Source organism: Talpa europaea, assembly GCF_964194135.1.
Source record: "Talpa europaea genome assembly, chromosome: 1".
Classification (NCBI taxonomy): domain Eukaryota; kingdom Metazoa; phylum Chordata; class Mammalia; order Eulipotyphla; family Talpidae; genus Talpa; species Talpa europaea.
This window is the reverse complement of record NC_140073.1, coordinates 29408611-29435641: the sequence shown is the minus strand read 5'-3', so window position 1 is coordinate 29435641 and position 27031 is coordinate 29408611. Positions and strand designations below refer to the sequence as shown.

Genomic DNA, 27031 nt, shown 5'->3' with positions numbered 1-27031 from the left:
GAAACTATTCAATTTACCTATCTGATATGAGTGTTATGACAGCTAAAGTAGAAAATATATGTGAAGTTCTCAGAAATGGCTGGCATTCAATAATTACCAACTATTAATTTTTAATAAAATCTTAACATAGAAAAAAATTGAAAGAAAAGAAGACCTCTTAGGGATATTTAGCATTAATTGTGTTTACATTTGCCTTTAGTATTAGTAGTGCAAAAGAATTGTTTTCATTGTGATAAAAAAAATACCTATTTAAATTTAAAAAGATATTTTCCCATATTCATTATTTACAATTAAAATGACAAGTATTGTTCATTGGAAATACCACTTACCTCAAATGCTTATTTGCAGGATTTCAAAGAATTGTCTTAAAAATATTTTTAGGCAAGAGGATGGAGTACTAGTAATTTCATGTGTTGTCTTTGAATTCCATGTAGGCATTATCAATACACTTAGAGAAATCCATTTAAGCTTGAAGTTAGACTTCTCTGTTCCCTGCCCCTTTTCTGTTCCCTTACCCTTAGCCTTCAGTTAAATAAGACTTAGATCCTAATGCAACATTTTGTCTTTTTAGATATTTCTGGATTTTCTTGATTTTTGCTAAAGAAAAAAATAGTACTTTATTTGAATAAGAGACTGGGGGTTGCATGTGCCTGTAGCATAAATTCCCTTTAACAGAGAGAATCCATATTAGAGCTCGACAGCGCTCATCTAATCCAATTCTCTTAATTTACTGACCAGAAAAAGGAAATAGAGAATCAGGAAGGTGGTGCTTTGCCCAAGGCCCCAAGGAGATTGTGACTAAGACTCAGATGTCTAGAAATGCATGACCATAGGCTGACTCTATATTGAAATTTAAGAACTCTGCCTGATTGTATATGCTGCATGGCAAAGTTCACTTCCAGCAGCAATCTAAGCCATCTGTTCTCTGGGTGAGTAACTACAATCTATCATGCCCCAAAGCCAGTACAGAAATCCACGAATTAGAAAGAGAAGCCTTTAGCTGTCCCAAAGGATCCTTAGATTTTTGTGGCAGGAGAAACATACTGCATTTTCTTATGTGTACTGGGTCCCAAACTATTTGGTCATAACATCAATGATTCTACTCTTTGCTCTGCAAAAAGGCAAAGCCAAACTCAATAATGACCTAAACAAATAGTGTCATATTCTGTAGAAGAAAATATGGTACTTAGCACATTTTTTCCCTACCCAGTTCTTGGAAGATTAGATGCCTAGAAAATTGAAGGGGTTTTGAGTTTGACTGGGGTAGTTTAGACTTTTGACCTGCAAAAAAAGAAGGGTTTTTTTTCCTTAGTAATTTGATTGATACAAATCTATTCATATTACTGATATAAAAGAGGTTAATTTACACATAAAATCAACACATTCAAATGAATGGATTTAAAAATACCTACTAATGTGCACTTTCATATATAGAAATGAAATTTGATACCCTTTAGGTAAATATTCTGGTTTGTCAAATGATGAAAAAGCTTCCTGGGAGAATGATTTTCAAAAAGAGCAACAAAGATATTTTAAACACAACATTTTCATAATCTAAACCCAAAAGGAGTGATTTTACTGGTGCTATTCTCTCTTTTACCTTCACAGAAATAAAACAGTGAAGATGCTTCCTTTACTGGAATTAGCACTGGAAATGAATTCTTAAATGTCATCAGCAAACACACACATACTCACTCACTCACTCACTCACTCACTCACTCACTCACTCACTCTATCTATCTATCTATCTATCTATCTATCTATCTATCTATCTATCTATCATCTCCATTTAACACCCTTTTTTCCTCTCTACTTACCTATCCATTGCCAGTAGGGTTCCTTAGCCCTTCCAAATTCCTTTTATGTGAGAAAATAATACAGACAAGAAAAATAAAACCTGCAAGGGATCACCGTCCTGCTATGGTGGAAAATGGTTTATAGTCATCCAGTCTTACAGGGCCAGAGGTGACTGTCTCTTTCTCTTTCATCTAGATGCTTATCAAACATTCAGCAGCCTTCCCATTGTGGACTTTATAGGTTAGGTATCTGGGGCAATGCAGAAAAGACCCTCCTTTTTTTCTGACAAAAGAAAATACCCTTTCCACAAAATGAATAGATGAATGGGGGGAGGGGCCCCTAAGGGCTTGCACGTGGTTTGCTGACACAAGCTTCTCTCTCCTTCCTTTCTGCAATCCTCTTGCCTGTTACTAGCTCTGGCTTCCCCTGTGGCTTCCACATCCTACAACCTCAGCAGTGCAGTGCACCCTCCTGGGGGAGGAACATGATTGTGAGGGAATAGAGAGTCAGGTGGGCAGCTGGTAGAATGATTCTCCTGCTGCCATATGCCACTGTTGGGGCTGTCTAATTTCTCTGTCATGAGTGATGAAGTCATTTTTACAACTTAATGATGTACCAAGGGACCCAGAGGGCTGGCTTGTGCTTGTGTATTCTTTTTTTAATATGGAAGTGGGGGCATCAGATGTGACAAAGGGAGGCACTGGAGCCCTGATTTCATTAGATTAAATAGATTAAACAGCCTGAATCAGTCTATTCCTACCATCACTCTAGGCGAGGATTAGTGCCACACCCGGGGTGAGGGACATGAGTTGCCCGCTAAGTGACACGTCACTGCCTAAATGGAAATTGATTGATTGATTCAGGGAAAATGCATATCATCTGCAGAAATAAGCCACCAGGTATTCCTGTCACCTATTCTGGGCAAATCCTTGTGGGGTGAGCTTGCATAGTGAGAGTGTTTGTGGCTATGTGTCACTGAAAAAGAATATGACTGGAAATTGCTCAGCTAACTCCTCTGGGCCATGTTAAATGTTAATCATCAGGCAGAGTGTGATGCAAATTTTCAGCAACTACATTTGCTTTTCCAAACATTTCTACATCAGGGATACTATATGACTCTAATTTTGACAATCTGGCTAGTAATGTAGAGCCTCCTAACACACAAACACACACACACTCACACACAGGCCAGTGTTCTTAAAGTAATTATATGTAAAGATGATAATCATTTCATATTATAAAACAAAGAAAGTAGTGTGTGTGTATGTGTGCATGTGTGTGAGTGCAAACCAAGACAAAGAAAGACAACTAGAAATTAGGTTTTAACTCAAAAATAAGCTAATTAAATTCATTTTTAGTATATCATTTGCTGAAGAGGAAATCATGAGGAAAACAACAATTTTAAGTAGCTTTCAAGTGGTTTGTCATTTTGAAAAGCTATCTTAATAAGCAAATGGCCCTTATTTTATTTCACAGTCATTATAGTAATGTTCTCTGAGAAACTGATAGCACTCATCAGCTTCTAACCCTGTTTTTGTGGCATAGAGAAGTTAAGATTTTTCATGTTTAATTTGCACATTACTTTGCTTTTAAAAACATTTCTCTGCCCAGTTACTGTGGCCCATCTCTAACTTGCACTGACATGAGAAATAGGGCATAAGGTAGCATTTTAATACCTAATTATGAGGAAAAGGAATTGAAGCAAAAAGAAATATCATCTGAATTAAGATTCCACATAATTCTTGGAACTTCAAGTTCAGTAATATTTATTTAATTAATACCTGGATTTTTTGATTTTATGTTCAGCAAAAGCTATATTTAAGTTTAGTTAATTACTGGAAAAAATGTGTGTAATTTGCTAGAAATTTTCATTGATGGTATATTTTTATTTATAATGCTGATATAAATGTAAATATACTGATATAAACACACTATTTGATATTATATATAAACTCAGATAAATACCAGCTGATATCATAAAGAAACTGTTATTTACAGTTCAGTGAAAATGAATACCTACTTGTTTTGGGAAATTTATTTATTTGTAGAAAATGCTTTCAATGTGATGTATAATATTTCTTTATTTTCCTATATATTATTCGCACTTGTTTGAAAGAAATAGTGTTCAGACTTTAGGTGATTTCTTAATTATGGATTACAAAACAAAAAGCAAAACAGCAAAAACCCAGATCATTAGAAGCCAGATTAATTTTATATTTGTACAATCAATGTTATCAAATAGAGTCTTACATTTCTATTCTTTAGTCACTTATTCATTAAAGTGTTCTCAGATAATCTATAGTGTTATCTGATGTGTTGTAAAATTAAAAATTTAGTTTATAAAAGCTTCTGAAAATGCACCTGAAAAAAATTAAGTCTAAATAATTGTAAGAATGAAAAATGGCACAAATGTTCTCTGTAGGCCTACTGAAGCCAAACAGTAACATGATTATTTAATTTATATGATGGAGACAACAGTTATCCCCTTCCCTGTAGTTGTAAAAAGCCTAGGAATATGGCTTTTAGGTTAAACATAGAAAACCAGTTCAAGTTGGTGGAAATACGAAAAGATCTCTAAACATGTACAATGCAGAGGGGTGAGTAAATATCAGAAGAGCTTTTCATCAATGTAAAGTAGATCACTTATATAAAATGGCCACATCTCCCTAAATACTACACTTATATTGGGGTAAGGAGAAGACATGATCCATAAATTGTTTTTGAGATTACATTAGTTCTCCATTTCAGGAGGCAGATGAAATTAGAATTAAATAGAATCAATGCATGATACACTAAAGTTTTATATATGTCATCTTCTTTACCATGGTGGTTCTTTAATACATGCATTCTTACCTTGTTTTATTGATGAGAGGACTGAATACAAAATAGTTATTTTCCCAGAGATCACCAGCTGGGAAGAAGAAGAGTTGCATTATATATCATGTATGATGTATAATGTGCTTCTAAACTAAACACATTTCTGCTACTGAATAGCTTTACTATGTGTGTCCCTTTAAAAAAAAAATCTATTTTACAGTCTTTAAAAAAAATTACTGTTATTTAGTGTCTACCTACATTCAAAGGAAGAACATGACATGAAATTATTTAAAAGACATAATTGCATGATTTTGATTTTTAGTCAAATCTTTGGATATACTTGGAATATACTTGGAAATTCCAACATACTTGGAAATACTTTGGATATACTTGAATATACTTGGAAAACCAAATGCGGTGGATATTGTTTTTAGGGCTGTAGTGCTATGAAATACAATTATGTGTCAAAATTGAAACAAGTGCTGGGAATAGTAAAATTCATAAGAACATTAAATGTTTCTTGATATATAGTTTACCTCCTTCTCTTTATGAGGTATCAAAAATATATTCAATGCTTATGTTTATTTGTTTTTGTAGCCTGAGGCCAAACACAAGTGAAGGTTGTTGTCAATCATAATATAATATACGCAGCTACATTAAATATTGATAAATAGTCAGCATCTTCAAGAGGATGGTATTTAACATGTGAACTACTACCACCTAATTTAGTTTGAAAGCAGAGCAGCAGAGACAGTGATTTTAGCAGTTGATGAAGATGCTGTGATGAGCAGAAAGTGTAATAAGAGTAGTTGGTTTCAGGAGACTCTACAGTTATTTGGAAGACTTAATGATGAGGCCAGAATGGGCCAGTAGTTGGCCAGTATTTCAAGTTCAGATTTATCCAAAGGAATACCTTAACAACCTTAAATGCTTAGGATAAGTGGATATTCTTCTGGATGCTTTCTGTATAATAACTTATAGAGTCTGTTAATATCTCAGTTTTATAGATGAGGAATGAAGCATAGATAGAAAATTGAGTAAAACTCAAAGTCATTCAGATAGCAAGTGACAGAAATGAACTTTGAATCCAGATTTTTGTCCTAGAATTCTTGCCCTTGACCATTACACAGGAGTACTGCCCTTTTATAGACAAATGGTCAGAAACCTGGAGAAATCAAGAAGACTGTTAGTCACATAGTCATTAAGTGACAACATTAGATTCTTACAAAATAATCTGCACCATATCTATGCCACTATTAGTGACTGGCTCCTTACTCCTCTGCAAACTCTCTTGCGTCAACTCACATGAGTCCTGGCCACCTATGTCTCCTTGGCTTCATCGATTCCTTGCACCTAAATTGTAGGTGGTTTCATGTTTGCTTCCCTTCACAGGCGTATCACAGATTAACCTCTATGATCACCTCAAAACTCATTTTTTCAGAGGTCATGGATATATGGACATACCCTTTTTGTCCTATCTATACTTCTCAAATCTTTCTTCATCTCTCTCTTGATGTTCTTACTTCTACTCACCTGTTCTACCATATCTACCCATTTTTAACCTGGTCCTAGTTTTTGGCTTAGAATTTAATGTCTTCCTTTTATGAAACTTTGCTGATCCACTTCTTCTTTTTGGAATTTCATTTTTTTCTATATTTCATCCTCCAAGACCCAACTTGAAAGCACCCCTATGACGTACTTTTTCCTGATCACTGGAGCGTCAGTGAATTTTTCTTGCCTTTGTTTTCCATTTGTACTTGTTATGTACTTGTTATTCCACCAATGTTATCACATTTGGTGTCAATCATCTCTGGGCTACTCGTCTCCCTTTTTCTCCCCTACATTATAGCAAAGCCTATCCTTGTTGTTTTCTGGTAACTTAAAGTATCATAGAGGTGAAAAAATACAGCTTTTCATATCAGACAGATCTGGATTCAAATTCAATTCTACTGCTTGCTATTTTCTTCCACAGTTTTCCTGTCTCCATTTTCCTATTTGTAAAATGAAGAAAGTATAATTCATAGAGTTGTTGTGAATATTAAATGAATAATGTCAGTAGAGAAAGTATAATAAGTGCTCTACACATTTTAGCTTCTTTTTCTTCCCCAGGTCAGTACTCTGCTCTAAATATAGTCCCACAAAGGATCAGAGTTGTGAATGCATAAGTGAATGTTGAGTGAAGTGGCTGCTTCAATTTTGGCTGTGTATAGTACAACAAGAAAAAGTGTAAATGCTTCCCATAAGAGCAAGAATTCTGTTTTGATAATTGTCACTTTAATTACTTGGATACTGATTTGGATAATACGTAAGATTAAGAAAGAAGGTGAAATTCTATCTTTTTTTCTTACTATTAAGTAGTAAGAAAAAGGTCATTGCATTCTCATAATATAGTTGGCACAGTAATTTTTTGAAAGGATGGTGAATGGTATTAAGGAGCACAAAAGTTGGAAGCATTTATAAATGTCACAAGATTATATAATTAGAAACATCATTTCAGGGCAAGAGTGGAAAGTAAACATTGAGAGTGATCTATTGACATTTTATTTCAGGAATAGTAGTGTGGTTTCAAATAACTTTGTGAAGATTATTACTTAAATTTACAACTAGAATCCTGAAATATATAATGAGCTACATAATATGTGCATAATCAGATGCCATTTCTACTGGCTCCAGAATCAGACACACTAGGTTTGAAATAGGATTCCTCAATTTAGAACTGCTTAACAGTTCCCCTCCCCCACCCCACCTGAAGTGTTTAACAAATTTTATAAGTGAGTTCACTCTCAGGATTAGTTTCTTCATCTATAAAATGGGTTATGATAATAATACCCATGACAATAGGTTGCTCGGTAATTATGGAGCTGAAGGCATGTGAAGTGTTAAGCTGGTATCTAACAAATTGAATAAACATTCAGTAAATTTAGTTCTGACTATAAGGGACCCTCAAAAAATAGTTCATGAATGGTTCAGATCTACTGGTCCCCTAGAGGACAACTGAAAATTGCTAGAGACATTTTTTGGTGTCAAAATTTGGGAGCTTACACTATTGGCAAAGGCTGGGTATGTGCTACTGCTTAAAGGCCAGCAGCACTGTTAAATGTTACACACTGCTAGGACAGTCCTCCCACAACAAAGAATTATCCAGCCCAATATATCAATAGTGTAGAGGGTCAGAAACCTTAAGTTCATCTGTCTCCTTCTATATTTAAAGACAACAATAATTTAAATCCCTCCGAAAAGATAGAAAATTATATTCGTAAAAAATAGGGTCTCCGTGGTAGCGCAGGGGTTAAAGTATAGTGCTATCAAGCTATTGCCAGCCACTGGAGCATGAGTTCAATCCCTAGCCAGGGAGATAACCCACATAGTGCCGCAGACCTCTCCTGTCTCGCTCACTACTCCCCTCAGCAGTGCATTTCAGTAGATCTGCCTGTTCTGCTCCCCATTCTGTCTTTGGTGAATCCTCTTACCCAGCCCCCTCCCTCACACCTCTGGCCTACACCCCAGTTATTGCATGCATATATAAATACAAATAAATCTTTAAAAAATATATGTTCTTAGAAAATAAACATCACGAATCATGCCTTTAAAATAATTGTTTGAAAAGAAGACACACAGATATAGTTCTTTTTCTTTTTTTTGTTTTTCTTTTTTTTTAAATAATAAATTTTATTTTTATATTCCCCCATACAACTGCACATGCCCCATTCTGACCCCAGTATAGTTCTTTTTAAACAAATCTTTATCATGCAAAATTATTACCTGGATTGCTTATTAAAACACAAACTTCTGGATTCACTCCTAGCTCATTCTGATTTGGAACTTCTGAAGTAAGAAATTTGCATTTTTAATAATCACTCCAGGGAAGTCTCATCCAGTTAGCTCCTGGATGACAGCTAGAAAGTATTCTTCCTCAGGACTGAATGGGTCATGCATAAATGTTATAAATACTTTAAAAAAATATTTTCAAAAAATCATAATATTAAGTTGCTCTGGTTCTCTTTATCATTAGGCTTTAAACAGCCTCAGTCTAATTACCATGAGATAGATAAAGTCAATCTGAGTTTGCCAGTCCCCTCAGAACCCAGCTTTAAGACCCAAACTCCTGTGCTCTTTGCCCTTCCTGCTGCCATCCTTGCTGTTGCATGGGTACAACATGCAAACACCCAAAACAGTGGTAAAAAATGTTTGCCTAACTGGCCTTTGGAAATATGCACCGTTTACTACTAGGTCCACTGGACTTGTCCCATGTGTTCCTCCTATTTCCTGTATACCCTATGGGAAACCTTTAAAATATCATGGGGTTTGCACATAAGAACATTTGGAGTGCAGTTTTAAGAGAGGAGAATATTCTTGTAACTTCAAAGCAATAACCAAAAATTAAATTACACCTAAAATAAATCTCTATAACAATTTTGATTTCTTATTTTATAAAGACAGGTTATGGGGTTATTTATATTTGTTTTATGAATAATGCATTTTTTTTGAATAATGCATTTTGACAGACGTTATGAACTGGTCGTATGGTATTTTAATACAAGTAATCACTAGTTTAAGAGACTGTATATTTTGCTGCAACATAGCAAATAAGTTATTCTTTGAACTCAAAGAGTACAGAGGAAGAACGGAACACAACATCCATCTTCTGACTATTTGCTTTAGTGGAGGGAAGCCACTGAGGACTGGTAGCTGTTAGGCTGCATCAAGTAAACAAAAGTATTTGGGAGAGTATGTGAATGCATAGAAACAGAGCTGATCCACCTTAGAGTCATTTTGCTAATTCTAGTAGCAGATGAATAACAATTAAGGCCCTATTCAGAACCCCAAATATTTAATAGCTACATTGAATGTGCCCCTTTGGAAGACTTGGAAATTCTCTGAGGCCACCAGTCTTGACTGAATTTGAGGCTTAATGTTCGATTTGAGAAAACTTATTCAGAACATACTCTTAGCTGATTAGAGGTAGTGTGTTCCAAAACGTCTATGCAAGAACATATTCTAAAGTGAACCAGCAAAGGGGATGCTTCTTGCTTAGTATGAATATCATGGGAGATTTTTTTTAACAATGAAATGGAATTTCTGCTTGCAGATGGATTAAGGTGTTAGCATCACATTTCCAACAATTTTGGAATGCCTCAAATAGAATCCTTCCACTTACAAAAAATGAATGAAGGAAAAATCTGAGACAGTTGTATCAAGAAAGAGTTATTTCTATTACAGAGACATATGCTGTGGCATTTGGTCATGAGATTTCTTGGGATATTTAAGATATTCCATTCATAAATTCCTGGATATATGCAGCTTCTAGGAAAATGGCAAATACTTGTATAATACGATGAGGGACAACTACAGTTAGGAATTCATTAGTTATTCTTTTGTGAGTTTCTGCTATGTAGTGGGCATTGTAATATATGTACTGGGATTTTACAGAGGATCCACAAAGTTAGATCTTGTCCTTTAACAGCTTCTTTTGTAGACTGAGCTACAGGCCAAAGCCAGACAATGATTCATTTGCAATTTTTAATTAGATCTATGAGGAAAATGAATATTAGTAAGTGAAAACAAATTGGGTCTTCTTTTTTTTTTCTTGTGCATCAAATAATGTAACATTTCAAGATAGTCCAAGAACCTATTTTCAGCAGCTAGCCTATCTGATCCAGATAGTGTTTATTCTATTAGAAAATCAACTTACCTTAAAAGTGCTTGCAATTAACTTCACCTGAGAAATGTAGACAAATTCCTTTTCTTTTCCAGAGTATTTGGAGCGGCCATACTTCTCACCTCCACCCTGAACATGCTGATTCCATCAGCAGCCAGAGTACATTACGGATGTGTCATCTTTGTTAGGATATTGCAGGGACTTGTTGAGGTATGGAACTTCAGGATGGCAATCTCTTAAGGTTGACATGTTCATAAGATCCTCCTGATAATCTTTATCTTACTCAAATAAACATATTTTATCTGATTATGTTTACAAAGTGTTAAATTTTAACAAAACATTGGGAAGTTAAATAGTCAAATATTTTGGCTTTCATCGACTCTAAATTATTACTATCGCTGCTCATCACTCCTTCACAAAAATAATATATATTTGACAAAAAAAGACATTTTTGTTAATGTATTGTGATAAGAATTTTGCTGGTGATTAACTTGAATGAATACCTTCTGGGAGTTTTAGACCAAGTCTTGATTGGCTTTGAATCATGATTTCAGTTTTCACTAAAATATTACATTGAATATATTGTTTGGGCATCTAATTCTAATGATTAACTTTGTTCCATCAGCATGACTTCATTGACAGAATACCTTTTTAAGACTTGTCATCAGCCTATCTATTAACCTTTTTCTGGAGTATAATGGGAATATATAAATCCGATCAAGTATGAAGGAATGGAAAACAATCTGCTCTTTCTCAAAAAAAAAAAAAAGAAAAAAGAAACAAAATAACAGAAAAAGATAATTATTTTCAGGGTCTTAAGTTCTCAACACCACTTTCAGGAAGCATGAGTTCCAAGGATCTACACTTCACCCTCCTTATATTAATCCTTCTATTTGGGAATCACTGAGTGTACTGTTTCACAAAACATCCTCCCAAACTTCTCCAACTTTTCAGAATTACAGATGAACTGAGAGTCTATTCTTTGCCTTATCCAAAAGAAAATCAAGGTAGAAGGAAGACTTGAAGGGTGGGAAAAATTTGAACAGGTCATTAAAAAAACTCTTGTCTTGCTTTATCTGGGTTGAAAGCTTTTTAAAAAAAATGAAGTTTCAGGGAATCAGCAAGACCCCATTAGTAGCAACTTTCCTTGATACTTTGTTCCTAAATGGTGATATATACCTTCCCTTATCACAGGGGGTCACCTACCCAGCTTGTCATGGAATATGGAGCAAATGGGCCCCTCCTCTAGAAAGGAGTAGATTGGCAACCACTTCTTTTTGTGGTGAGTACTTGTGTGCAGGTGTAATTATGGTGGGTAAAAGTCCAGGAACACTGGATAAGAATTGAAAGTTGGAAACATATGTAAAGGTTTTGAATACCATTTCAATGTCTTAATTTGTACTGGTCTCCTTAAATCCTCTCTTTCTTCTTGTGTTTTGTAATATTCTAGGATTTCATCCATTTTCATCTAAATTTTCAAATATACTCATGAGTGATTTTCATCATAGTCTTTTACTATAGTCTTTTAGTATTTTTTAAATTGTTGTTGTATCTTGGGTAAGTAAGTTATATCCACTTGTGTATTCTTGTGTTCCTGGATAAGTATGTAGACATATGTGTGTTTTAGGATTGCTATATATATGAATGTGAGTGTGCATACGCCTGAGTATGGAAGTGAGTGTCTGTGTAAACTAATCAAGGAACATGAGATAAAATCAAGAATTTCTATTGATTTCACTTACTTTCTTCTTTAGGTTCTTATGCTGGAGCTGTGATTGCAATGCCTTTAGCTGGCATTCTTGTACAGTACACTGGCTGGTCTTCGGTGTTTTATGTCTATGGTATGTTGCAATTGTACACAATAGAGTTATAAGCTAAAGCAATGATATAGATCACTGCATATGCTTTTATGCTTACTCACTTATTTTTTTCCAATTGAGAATCCTTTCCTTATATTTTGAGATCAAGGTAAATATTCCATCTCTGTGATTTTCCCCATATTGCTACGTTTTTTCAATAAGCAACTACACTGCAGATGGAAATTTTGTGATATATGAAATATATTGTCCATTGTGAAGGACAAAAATTAAGTTAGCTCTTGTTTCAAAGCTGATTAGGAAGAAAGAGTTAGGCAGCACCCTCCTCTCTTCTTGGCTGTTTTTTCTTGATCATTTCTCAGATTCTATCTCAAGACTGAATTGGCGAAGAAAGCTGGAAGGCAGTAGTAGTGCTAATGCAATGATTCAATTTTGTGATGAAACATCAGCACTCAGCTGCTGCTGCAGCACATTTAATTCTCATTTCCCCAGAACTATAGGAGCCCAAGAACCCAAATTGAAATAAAAAAAAAAAAGTTGAGGTGTGACTGTTAAGTCCAAGTACTCTTTCTGTTTACTCTCTAACCAGAAGTTGAAATTTACTATTTGAAAATATACAAAAGTCTTTCTAAGAGATCCTTCTTAATCATAAGGAAAGAGAAAATGCAAGGGATCTGGATCCCAACTGAGGTGTTCACTGGTTAATATCATCTTTGGACATGGACATGAGAATTTGAAAGATGAATCAAGTCACGCAGAAGAGTAGAATAGTATATGGCCACTTCCAAATTTTTCCAGTTCATTTTCATTATGATATGTTCCCATTGGGACACATTCTCATGTTTCTGGAATGTTATGAAATATTGCTTTATGAAATACTGCAGGATAAGTAGTGGCTCTTATCCTGATTCAAAAGACATGGATGTGTTTAGGATCCGTGAATGCCATAAATTATAAATCCTACATATAATTGTACATACCTGGGGACATCATTTTATCACATTTTAATTCATATCTTTCATTACATTTTCAAAAAATTCATAATTTGAAGAAGTTTGAAGCATTTGTTTATAAAGTGTACTGTGCAAGCTGGGATGGCCATCCAGTGCATCCTCTGATCTGTTGCTTCGTTAACTACTTAGTTGAAGATATGATGTGGATTTAAGTAAGAATACTAATTTGCATTTGTTGAAACCAGTCTCATTATTTGAAGTTATAAGTTATTTAATTTTTATCATTCAGTGGTACCAAGTAAAAGCTTAAGTAATCTGTAAATATAATATCATAGTACTTGCTTATTTATTGTATGTAAAAAAAATTGGGTCTCTCAGCCACATAGTCAATATTCATATATTAAAAAGCAATGAAATGAGATCCATACAATGGCCTTAAAAAAGATAATGCAATTAGCTGAATGCATTCAGTTAATGATAATGAAAATTATTACTAAATTATAGGAGTTCTGATTTATTGAATGTGTATTTCGTGCTATCCACTGTGATAGTTTCTTTACACATTATCTCCTCTAACTTTTATTTGCCTCAATCTCAAAAAGAATTATTGTCTCCCTTTATAGTGAAGATTTAGAAAGAATGGCTTACTGATTGGATCATGCAGTTTAGTGAATGCCAGAGCTAAGATTTGAACCAGAGAGAGCCACGTTCTGTAACCACAATGCTGTCCTGTATTTTCATACACTATTTGCCCCCAAGTTGTGTGTGTGTGTAATTTTTTTCCTTTTCAGTAATTATAAGGAGGACAGCATATCAGAAGCTAAGGTATTAAGAAACACTTCTTAGAAATTGTACAGGAAAAAAAATGGTATTATAGAGATCAAGGGCATTTAGATGGTTACTCGAGGGAAAAGAAGGACTGTGCAAGGCAAAAATGAAATGGCCAGCTGCTGGGAAACCAGAATAAATCACCTGAAATTTATTCTAGTATTAATGTTTTCAGATTTATATTGCACAATAAGGTATTTTTATGGTGAAAGTGCTAAATAAACAGGGAATGAAAAAAAGTCTTGCACTGGAATTTATAACTTTCATCTGCTAGAATAACAATCAATAGGCAATGTTTATGTGGAAAACAATATTGAATGCAGCTACACAAAGTGTTAAATGTTACTACATGAATTTCAGAAGGCCATTTTTCATGTACAATGGCCAAGCAGGGTATAAAGTAATCTAGATTTTATTTCATAGTCTGTTTACTAGAGTTCTGTTTATTGTTTATAGAATTACATAATCTGTTTACTGGAAGTGTTAAAAAGAGAAGGGAAACAAGTATTTTTTTTTTCTGGAAATGTAGACCACTCCCGTATATTTCAAGGCAGGCAAATAATAAAGTGACTCACACCTAGAAAAATTATCTAAGAACATGAATTATTTCTTTTATATCACATTTCTCTCACTTGTAGAGTGTCTGGAACAGAACTGCTTAGTGTATATGTGAATATATGGGCATGTTCCCAGCCACGCCAGTTAAAAATTGTGAGTTTGCTATGTATCTGTACTATTGACTAGAGACAAAGAGATTCAACTATAGGCTCAGAATCCAGGAAGTTTGAAGTCCAGTGCAAAAGACAAAAAGAGATGGGCTTAAAATCAGAATGAAACATAAATATGAATTCACATTCTATAGAATGTGTTTGTCACAAGATAATTGTTGTTTTATTAGAGCAAATGTCTCTTTTTCTGACTTCCTTCCTTTTGAATTCTTGCTTGCAGGGAGTTTTGGAATGGTCTGGTACATGTTTTGGCTTTTGGTGTCTTACGAGAGTCCTGCAAAGCACCCTACTATTACAGATGAAGAACGTAGGTACATAGAAGAGAGCATTGGAGAGAGTGCAAATCTTTTAGGTGCAATGGAAGTAAGAACTTTATTATGGTGTATATTCCTATTCTTATTCTCCATCTCGCCTTCTTCAACCAACCCCACTATTTTACCAGTCCCTATTCAACTAAACTAATTTGGTGTCCATCATGATTGTTTTCTTTACTACATTCATATTCCTTGACTTACTGAGGAATGATTGCTACCTCCTTCATCTACTATTTCTTTCTTTTTTCTTTATCATTTTTTGAGTGCATTCAGATTTGTCCTGGATGATAAAATTACGATTGTAAACCAAAGCCAGTTTTTTAAAAAAGTTCAATATAGTGCATCATTTAAACAAATTCAACCAATATTTGTTAATTTTAGATTATAGGGAATGCCAAATGACCCAACACAGTCATGAAAAGGGCTATTCTTATTTACTGGATAGCCTAAATGTAAGGCTTGTATTTTACATTGTATGTGATTTAGAAAATACCAAAATATTAGAATGCCAATGATAGTTGACAGGAAAAATATTCCTAGTATGATATAATCCTTTACTTAATAAATTTTACTATTACTCAGGATTATTATAATAAAGATCAAGTATTATAAAATAATGTTGCCAAGTCTTTTTCTGACTATGATTTGGTTTCTTGGATAGGATCTGCCTATGGAGAGAAAATGTAGTTCTATGTTCATAATGCAAATATTTTAGTCCATGTAACATTAATACATCATGCCTAGAAATATAAATAGCCATCTGACATTATAGAAAAAGAAAAACTGGTAAGCGATAGTAATATATTTAGACAGGTGCCGTAATTTAGCACCTAATCAGTAACTCAATGGCCTGAAGCTAAGGGTTGGAAAATACTAAGTACTGACCGAGTCACCAATATCCCTAATACATTATGCTTCTCCCCCTCATTTTACAGGATTTTCTCTCTGTTCCCCTCATGCTGATTGTATTCTCTCCCAGATCTGATTATTTTCTTAGATTGTTGGAGAAGGCTTATCTTTGACATCATATCTTAGATGAAATGGCTTGTCAACTGTTGTCCCTCAGGGCATCTTGGCCTTTAATGAGTGAGAAAAATCCCATCTTGCCTATCATTCAGAAGTTAAATTTCAGAACTGAAAAATAATCTGTACATTGTAATTGTTCTATGAGCTGGATAGACCTAGACCTGCATTAGAACATTCCTATTTCCTTCTGTAAATGGATTGATAATTTATGCCCACTGTGGCTACTCAGAAATGGTGACATGGAGGAAGAGGGAGGGTTGGCAGTGTGCTGGGAGACCCAGCAGCTGGGGCTGCTGTGGGCAAAAGCTAATATAGGCTGATCTACAGTGAGTGCAGAACTTAGCTTCTCTATCTAGACAAAAATAACCTGATCACCCTAGGTCTTCATTAGTCAAATATTCTTTATTTATTGGTTCTTAAGGGATTGTGTATCTATATCAGACATAGATTTTTTAAAAAGTTAAAAACTTAGTCTGAGTGAAAACCAATTTCTGGAAATGACCCCTCAAAGGATGATTGGTAGTTTGGTCAAACAGCAGAGATAATCTCAAGCTCCCCATTTTCTCTATCACTTTCTAAATATAATATTTTGCTTTTTATTGACGCTTTATACTTTCCTGAAGCTTTAAAGTAAATTTCAAAATAAGATAAGGTGGGGTATAACTTGTGCTTTGTTTATTTTGAATTCTTTTGTTGTGAACAAATTCAATATATATAAAAAAAGAAAGAATAGTAACAGGAATATCCCTATATCCACTGCACAGATGCAAGAGTTGTTAACATCTTGCCTTATTTATTTCACTTTTTCCTTTTATGAAAAATTTCAAAGATAGTAAGACATCAGAAGAGTTTATCCACAAACACTTCACATTCATTTCTAGAAATTTAAGAATATTGTCCTTCGAAATCTAAGTACTATCATCATATCTAACACAAAAGTAATTTCCCAGCATTACCTAATACCTATATCATGTTAAAAATTCTAATACCAGGTATTAGAAATCTATATTCATGATTTTTAGTAACTCTTTGAGTCTGGATCCAATTAAGGATCACATATTGCAGCAGACTATAATGTCTCTTAAATTTCTCTATTCTATTTAAAAAATTTCATTAAATATTATCTACATACAGAAAAATGCACAAATCATAATTTCAACAGCTTATTCAATTTTATACACACACATGTGAAGCAAACAGCTAGTTCAATAAATTGAATGCTACCATAATACCATAAACCTTCCATAGCCCCCCCAAATTTTTAAGTTATACCATTAGATGCTTTTCTTTTACATTTGATGAAGTGTTTTGCAGCCTAACAAAGTTATTAGTGGACACCATTCTAATATGAATTAAAGAAACACCTTCCCAGTAAGAAAATGTTTTTTACTTCTAATAATATTCTGAAGTTATTTCTTATATATGTATAATACTATGACCTTCTTTATTATCCATGAATCATGGACATCATTTATCTATTAAATTAAAACAAAAACAAAAACACTGTACTTTTTGAATCCATCCATGAAGTCTGTTATTATAAATTTGTATCCAAAATCACAATACACATTATAAATTATTAGGGCAAGTTTTATATCTACACAAAAATTTAGGATTACCACAATATAGCTTCCTACATATTGCTTTACGTTGCTCTTTAAAAGACTTAATGATATTCATAATCAATATTAACAATCATGAATTTCCCTGTCTAGGAATAATTACTGAATATATGTAAAAAACGTTTGCTTCCTTTTTGCTAATTAGGTGAAGCTAAGGATCTCAAACTAGCATTAAATGCAGTTATTTAGGCCACTGTTTTTTCATGAAGCAGTATTTTAGTATTCAAAATAAAGGAATTGAGAAAGTATTTGGGAATAGGAGAGAATTTTTATGGTATAAAAATAATAGACCTTGCAGAAAATACTTGATTTATACTTAGGTATATAACTTACATTGTTTATTGTAGTATAAGGTCTCATATTTAACAGGTATCATAAACAATGTCAATCATATTCAGATTGTAAAATTTTTATGTTTTAAATTCATAAGTAACTCACAATGGTGTGTCCCTGGCATGGATGGATGGTCAAATGCTTTGACCCAGATGTATACCATATGAGTTTACAGAACTCTGAGCTCATATGTCACAGAATTTATGCTGAAATCCCATGCGCAGAGAATTTTTAGATAGTTGGTGGTATCGCTGACATGAGATTACTAGAATATAACACTCTTTAATTTTTATTATCATTTTCCTCCTAACTTACATTGAAATTTCCAGCATTTTAGATAATATGTTTTGGATACCAACAAGGTCACTGATTTGGTCAGGTGGTTTTTAACTGAGGCATGATCTATCACTGCCCTCTCCAAAATCCTGGAAAGTGGGAATCTATACTTTTTGGAATTATTTTCCCGTAAATATGGACTTTTCTATATTTCTAAAACTGAAAGAACTTAATCAGAATGAGGGTTGATTTTTTTATTTTCCTCTTCCAGTGATTATTCATATACCATAGGTTAACTGGACTATTGCAATTAATGACTCACTAGCTCTTGCTACCTCCTACTCATACTCCAACATATAGATTTGGAAAATGCCAAGAACCTATTATTTAAGTTAGAACATATTTAAAATGGTGACAATGGCTCTCTTTTTGGGATTTCAGAAATTCAAGACTCCATGGAGGAAGTTTTTTACATCTATGCCAGTCTATGCAATAATTGTTGCAAATTTCTGCAGAAGCTGGACTTTTTATTTATTGCTTATTAGTCAGCCAGCATATTTTGAGGAAGTCTTTGGATTTGAAATCAGCAAGGTATGTAAAAATTATCCTTACTTAACTAGAGCATTATTTTTTCATTGTGAATATTAAGTTTCTTTGCCAAGATTCTATCCTTCAAATTTTGAGTTATTTTATTTTAATTTTAAATTCATGAGTTATTTATTTACTCATTTAACAACTAACTTCTGGGAAGCACATTAATAAGGTGTTTGAGTGTCTACTGCTCCAAATTGTCTGCTTAGAGACTGAACTTTATTGTTAGGAATACAAAGTAGACCCAATCTATACCTTCAAGGAGCTTGCCTTTCAGGAATTGGCAGCAGTGTAACCTTTTCCCTGTAAATAAACGTAACATAGTTAAGTCTCAGTCAGTGACAACCTAAGATGGAACCAAAAGTTATTTTATTAAAATGAAATTTCTTTTTCATGCCTCACTGATGGCGCAACGATTTAAGTCTTACAGCTATTAAGCTATCAAGCTATTACCAGCTACTGCTGCCTGAGTTCGATCCCTGGCCAGGGAGCTAACCCACATGGCACAGCAGACATCTGCTATCTTGCCTGCTGCTCCCCTCAGCAGTATATCTCAGTAGATACGCCTGTCTGCTCCCCACTCTGGCTCTGATGAATCCTCTCACCCTCCCACACCTCTGGCCTATACCCCAGTTCTTATATGCATAAGTAAATAAAATCTTTAAAAAAATGAAAATGCTTTCATTTCCCCAATCTAACTCTGCTTCAATGCTTTCAGAAATGTTTGACTAAAAGATTTGAGGATAGCAAAAATTATCTGAAACCATTCTTTTATGTTGCTTACTTAATGTACTCACCTAACAAACATTTGTTCAATCTTATGTGAAGCTTGGTGTTAGATTCAGAAACAAAGACACAGTTCCTATCTGGAAGAGTTCACAGCTTGGTGGTATAGACAAAAACTAAGTTACTAATTTCAGCATTTTCAGAATGCAAACTACAGACATTTATTTGTTGTTATAAAAGTACCATAATTTTGGGATTTTCTATAAAGATAAAATGAACATAAAAATACCACTCTATATTTGTTTAAGGGTTTGAAATTCTCAAGATCCTTTCATATTCATGAAGATGAAGGTTGACCTCTGGACAGGTATTATAATTTCCATTGAGCTGATAGGGAAACAGGTACTAGGGAAGTTATTTAAATTGCTTAAGACTAAACTGGTAATAAATGACAGAATTAAGTCTGAGCTCAGATCCTTTGATTTATGTTTCAACTCCCTTTACTATGCCATTTAAATTCAGGTAAACCATATATTTTTTTAAGCATTTAGCAACTATTTGTTGAATGTCATCTCTATGCCAAGCTCTTTGCTGAGTCCTGAGTACACTGTCTGTGCTGGCAATGAACTTGTCATTTCTCTTCATGTCATTACATAAGTCCAGCTGGGCTCCCTATTCATAGTGTGTCTGTACTTGAAAGACTATCTGAAGCATGGAACTGAAGAAAACCTGAGTTTAGGAGTAGCTATTCTAAGAGCTCTTTTGTAAGCCTTGTTTCTAAGGAAACTGTTTCCTCCATTCCTGAGAAGAATGGCTGCTTTAGACAGGGCTCTGCTTTCTGGAACTGATCAAACATTGTGGAATAGCCTTTGGGAACTCTGAGAGGTGTTATACTTCTCAAGAAAGGCTGCAGGAGGTGTGAGTCCATTTTCATAATCTAGGACAAATAAGCCACTGAGAGACTATTAATAAAGTCAATTCTCATGGGGGAGGGTGAGGAGCCAACTGGTGTTATTGAAACTGTGTGGTCATTCTGGCCCTGTAGTTCCAATTAATTAAATTCTTGAACAGAAACCATGATATTTTGGAAAATCTAATTTGATTCATTTATTATATTTTTAACTAAAATTGTGAATGGGCTTTGGATCCCGGCTGCCGATGTCCCAAATACAAATTCGAAAATAAACAAATGAGCCATAACCTTGGGCCAGGTTTTGAATAGTTATCAGCCTCAGTTTTCTCAGTATAAGTAACAGTATTAATATCATCTTTTACAAGTGCTGCAAAGTTTAAGTAAAATATTTGTGAGAGTTTTCTCCAATATTATTTAAATTGATATCCTAGCCACAAAACCACAAGTGCAATGGCTTAATCTTCATTCTAGGTAGACTGACACAGTTTAAAGTAGATATATATTCATATAGATACTCACATATAAATTTTTTTCATCCCCTTAAGAATGTCATCGAGAGAAGGCCAGTGCTTGGATTAACCAGTTCTTTGAGAAATTGATGACAAGAACCAGCCAATAGAGTGGAAACATCCATTCCTTCCACTTAGGGAAGAGGAGACTAGTCTCTAGTGACTGTTCTTTGTTGCATGATAGCCTGTCAGTTTCTGAACAGAGAACATGGACCAGATAGGGAGAAAATAAATTCAGACTGACCCAGAGAAGCATACGAGTCTATGACCTGAGATTTCTACAAGGACTCCATCAGTTATAGATGCTAACATTTAGTTTTCCCTTGCAAAATCTTAGAATGGTGAGCAAACTACTTATCAATAATCTACACTTATAAATAATGACCCTCTAGGAAGTTATTGGTCATACTGATCACAGAGCAATTGATTAATTATGAAACACCAAAATCTGATAAGGTAGATTTTCATGAAGTTGTGAAAGTTCTGTGGCCCCGTTGAGATTACATTCAGAATATATCTATTTATTGCTAAAGGAATTGAGAGATTTCATACCCTCAGAAGCTAAGTCAGTGGGCTAAAATATTCCAAAACTTCTCTGTCATGGACCTTTGTTCTTCATGCCTTTCATTTTCCATAGTGCTTTGCACACACTCTTTCCTGAAAGAATGAATAAACAATAATCCTAGTTTTATTCTTTGTTTATCCAAAACAATGAAAATATTTATTTGACTAGGTAGTAAATAGCAGAGGAGGTTCAATTTAATAATTTTCCAGACATTTCAAATACTGGTTCGAATTGAAGGCTAATTATGGAGAGTTGGGAAATGCAGGTCACCCTCAGCCTTTTAACCTGCTCCTGCGAATATTAAAATCAAGATGTGTAATTCTATACAAATCCTATCATATGTTTCAATTGTTTTTGTTAAGTGGTTTCTTTCAACACATGGATAGTTTTAATCATACTAGCCACAGATAAGAATAGAAAACCTTTGTACTTTTTCACAATGCTGTTTCAAAAGAAATAATGTTTGCCTCGAGGTCAGTTAATATCTTTATTTAGCTCACATTTCTTGAGTCTCCTCAATGCCTTGTTTTGATCTAAACTAAGATTCTTCACACGTGTCTTACTTTATCTGATTTTTATTTCCCAGATGGTGATGATGTAGGCATAGAGCTTAAAAACTCAGAGTTTGTACTTAGGTAGAATTGGCTCAAAGCTTGGTTCTGACAATGGCATAACACTTTGATATCAGTTTCTTCATGAAAACAATAGGAACATGTATAAAAAGCTTCCATTTGAGGTGAAACAATGAAAGAGCTTGGATAACTAAGGGATTAGAGTCATACTATCTCAGTTAATCCTCACAAACCCCTAAGTCTATGGCAGTGACTTCACACTATACACCAACGAAAAGTGAAACAGAATCTTTGTCACTAACCTTCACTACGCTAATTGGAAAGACATATCTATGCATGCATCACAAACATTTATCCAATACTTATAATTTCCTAGGAACTGTACTTCAAATTCTACCTAGTAAAAAAATTCCTTATATATTTATAGTCAATACTATGTCCATGTCTGTGGTAATCCCCAGTTAAAATGCATTTTATTCATATTTCCTAACTCTATATGCCTAAAGAATAGTACCTTGCACACAATTTTTTGGTCAAAATGTATATTTGATTGATGCTGGTGCATTAAGTTTTAGATTAGGTTATTTGGCATGAAAGAGTAAGAAACTGCAACACTGTATAACAATGTGATCAGATATGACATTTGACTTAAAAATACCTAATGTGGAAGGACTGACCTGAATTTTATGGGTCTTTAATCTAAAGACACTAAATATAAAGCTAAAAGATATATGTTTAAAATGCCATGAAGGTTCTTAGCCTTATTATGAATTGAAAATTAATTTTAAAATACAGCCTGTCATGTTTTACTGAATCTATTTCTCTCTCTCTCTGACTTTCCCTGTCTTCTTTCCTTCTCTCTCTCTCTCTTTAATAATGAATATTTGAAATATCTTTAAGAATATAAAATTGGCACAAAAACCTGAATCACTGTGCTAAGTAAGATTTAGCATAATTTATTCATAAACTCAGGTTTTACTGTCTCACTACAGGAAAAACGTATTCTCTTCCAGAAAATAAAAAATGATCCAAGAAAATACTCTTAACTTTTCTCATTTATTCTTTGTAAGTCATTGCTTATTCTAGGAAAGTAAGTGGTCGTTTAGAGACGTAATTTTTCCTTCCTTTGTCCATAAAGAACTTATAATGGATTCTGTAAACCAATACCAATAACTTGTCCACAACACCGATGGTCACATAAATGTCTCCCCTCTTTTCTCCCAGGTTGGCATGCTCTCTGCTGTGCCACATTTGGTAATGACAATTATCGTGCCGATTGGAGGGCAGATTGCGGATTTTCTTAGAAGCAAGCAAATTCTTTCAACTACTACAGTGAGGAAGATCATGAATTGTGGTGGTAAGTTCGTGAGTTTCGTTAAGGATATGCTTTTGATTCACAAAGTTCTGATCTACATGAATGAATATGCTTCTCTATGCATATCAAATCTGCAGCTCCATCTGTGCCTCTATTATTTGTTTATAATAATTTTCTCATTTCTGAATTTTCATACTTGTAGTTTTAAACAACTGCATAACTAACCCAACTGCATAACTAACCCAATCCTTCCCACCACTGAAATGTAAAGTTGGTTTTAATCTTTTTATTGAAGCACAAGGAAGACTTCAGTAAGCTGTGTGCATAAATTATCACTATATTTTTATTTTTATATTAGACTTCCCAAAGTGGTTTGCTAGGTCAATGTGTCTATTTAGCAGATTAGAAATATTTGAACAAATGATTTACACAAACTTCTGAAGCATTTGCATGTATTTGTTCTTAAAGGTTTTGGCATGGAAGCAACACTGCTTCTGGTTGTTGGCTATTCTCATACTAGAGGGGTGGCTATCTCGTTCCTGGTACTTGCAGTGGGGTTCAGCGGATTTGCTATATCTGGTAAGATACATTTTTAAAATGTGTACTTGTGACATCCTGATTTGGGCTGGAGATAAAATATAGCCATCTTCCTATCTCTGTTGTATATATTATATGTGCACTATTTTATATATATATTATATATATACATGTATGTGTATATATATGTATACACACATATATTTCTCTTTAATATTTTGACTGTTGAGGAATTTTGCTCAACATATTTCCACTAGACTATAAAAATAAAACATTTGGAAATCATTACTTGGATTTGTTACTACTCATTTTCTCCTAAGAGAAAATATCTTCTCTCTGTGGAGTGAGTACATATATTAAGTATTGGATAAGAAATCATACCATATTCCATTCCCATTTTATCCCTGATATACTTTATTTAAACTTTATTTATTAAGCACATGTTGTGTACTTAGGAACTTTTAAGAAGGGTAGTGAGTATGGCAGACGATATCCACAGGTGCTTATTCCTAAGTTATTTAGGATTCTCTGAATCAAATCTTATGTGTCTATTTCAGGTTTCAATGTTAACCATTTGGATATTGCTCCAAGATATGCCAGTATCTTAATGGGCATTTCGAATGGTGTTGGCACACTGTCAGGAATGGTTTGCCCGATCATTGTTGGTGCAATGACAAAGAATAAGGTAAGATGGAACAAACCAGATACTCAGTTGTAGAAGATTCTCTCTCAAAAATTGGGAAAAGTCTTAATATATTGTAATTCACTTCCTGTTCCAGTCACCACATCTCTAAGTCAAGGAGTTAATTGCGGCTCAGGCGAAAATATTTCTGATATCCCTGACGAAGTTTAAAAACAATAATAAAAAAAAAAAATGTTGTTTCTAGCTGTTTAGAATAGGCATGCAGAAACCTTGTGAACTTTATCGTAAATCTCAAAACAGACTCTGTGGTTCTCAGAAAAGAGCTATTATTATCAGTTATTTCTCTCTATGGGTATAACTTCAAAAATTATGGTTTACGGGCCTCCCTGGTGGCACAAGGGGTTAAGGGCAACCTATGGAGCTATCTGCAGCCATTGCAGCACGACTTTGATCCCTGACCAGGGGGCTGACCCACATGGTGCAGCAGACCTCTCCTGGCTAGCCCACTGCTCCCCTCAGCTGTGTGTTTCAGTCAGTCTGCCTGTTCTATTCCCCACCCTGTCTCTGGTGAATCCTTTTACCCACCCCCCCACACCTCTGGTCTGTACCCCAGTTCTTGTATGCATAAATTAAAATATCTTTTAAAAAATTATGGTTTACTATGAAGAAATAGAAGTAGTAGGAGAAAAAGTAATTAAATGGCAACTAAAGATTGTAAATATTTAAAAAAATTAGCAGATCATAAATGCATTTGGAGTTTTATTTCAGAAGTTTAGATTTAAAACGTTTTATTTTTTTAAACAATGTTTTTTTTAAAGATTCATTTTTGGGGGCCTCCCTGTTAGCACAGACGTTTGAGCGCAGCTCTGTGAAGCTGTCCGCAGCCTCTGCAGTGCCGGTTGGATCCCCGCCGGCCTTGGAGCAACCCACATGGCGAGCCAGACCTTTCCTGTCTCCCCGGCTGCTCCCCTCAGCAGTGCATTTCAGCCTGTTCTGTTTCCCACTCTGTCTCAGGTGAAGCCTTTCACCCTCCCGCACATCTGGACTGTACCCGGTTCTTGTATAAATAAAATAAATAAATATTTTTAAAAAAAGATTCATTTTATTTATACAAGAACTGGGGTACAGGCCAGATGCGTGGGAGGGTGAAAGGCTTCACCAGAGACAGAGTGGGAAACAGAACAGGCAGACTGACTGAAATACACTGCTGACGGAAGCAGCGGGCGCAACAGGAGAGGTCTGCCACATTTGGGACCCTCACTGCCGGCCAGGATGGAACAGGCCTGCAAAGGCCGCAGACAGCTTCACAATGCGGCGCGCAACCTTCTGCGCCACCGGGGAGGGGAGGCCCTTTAAACATTTTAAATAACAAATGCCATAGTGTTACATAGCGTTTCCATCAGTGTTTGATTTATATATAAGAATAGAGGTTTCTCCTGAAGATAGCGCTTTACGACATGCTTGATAGTGGGACATTCAAAGAAGATGTCAGGCTTTTCAATCATGAAGAGTTTGTCCTCACGGTGATACCTTGTCCCCACAGTCTCGTGAAGAATGGCAGTATGTCTTCCTGATCGCTGCCCTAGTCCACTATGGCGGAGTTATATTTTATGCAATATTTGCCTCAGGAGAGAAGCAACCTTGGGCAGATCCTGAGGAAACAAGTGAAGAAAAATGTGGATTTATCCATGAAGATGAACTCGATGAAGAAACAGGGGACATTACTCAAAATTATATCAATTATGGTACTGCCAAGTCTTATGGCGCCACCACACAGGCCAACGGAGGTTGGCCCAATGGTTGGGAAAAGAAAGAAGAATTTGTACAAGAAGAAGTACAAGACTCATACACCTATAAGGACCAAGATGATTATTCATAACAAAGCAAAATTGCTGGATTTATTTTTAGTGTTTGTGATTAAATTGTGATTGCACAAAGATTAAAAAAAAAAAGTGGTGTAAACATGTAAACATATCAGCCAGGCAAGTCTTGCTGTATAAACGAAATCAAAACAAAACCCATGAATTTACCATCAAGTGCAATCTGTAAAAATTGTGAAATTCCATCATTTCCATTCTGGTCATCTATTCTTGCATTTGTGATTTAATGGTTGACTGTTCACAATTGTAGAAACAGTAGTTACTCATTGGATTCATATGAGCTAATATTCATCTCCATTTAATAAAGCACAACTAAAACAGTTGGCACATTCCATCCTACAAAGGTTAGGAGGCCAAAGCTACTTGATCATGCAAAATGCACTTATATATTTGTTACACTGTATTGCAAGATATTGTGCAGAAGTCCTGTTTAAAAAGCATCATGTTAGCTGAATCAGGTGTTGGCAACATTTATTGAGTGTAACTCACAGAGTTGGGCTATCTCTCAATTGGAGAAGTATGTTTTGGGCTAGCAACTAGCAAGGTGTACCAAATACTGCTATTACATAATGTGGAATATTTTATTGGCTCTCAAAAGGAATATCTTGCA

General features: G+C 34.7%; 1 protein-coding gene across 1 annotated transcript in view; it reads left to right on the top strand.

The window, feature by feature from the left end:
- The window catches only part of SLC17A6 (solute carrier family 17 member 6), a gene marked incomplete at both ends in the record, with an annotated part of 35032 nt that extends 8612 nt beyond the window's left edge, over positions 1-26420 (top strand). The window contains 9 exons of the mRNA XM_084246073.1: positions 10369-10483; positions 11468-11555; positions 12028-12114; positions 14820-14962; positions 18612-18761; positions 23271-23403; positions 23830-23940; positions 24456-24583; positions 26085-26420. Coding sequence (XP_084102199.1) covers positions 10369-10483; positions 11468-11555; positions 12028-12114; positions 14820-14962; positions 18612-18761; positions 23271-23403; positions 23830-23940; positions 24456-24583; positions 26085-26420 — 1291 coding nt within the window. The remainder of the gene's footprint in view (positions 1-10368; positions 10484-11467; positions 11556-12027; positions 12115-14819; positions 14963-18611; positions 18762-23270; positions 23404-23829; positions 23941-24455; positions 24584-26084) is intronic.
- Between the last annotated feature and the right edge of the window lie 611 nt (positions 26421-27031).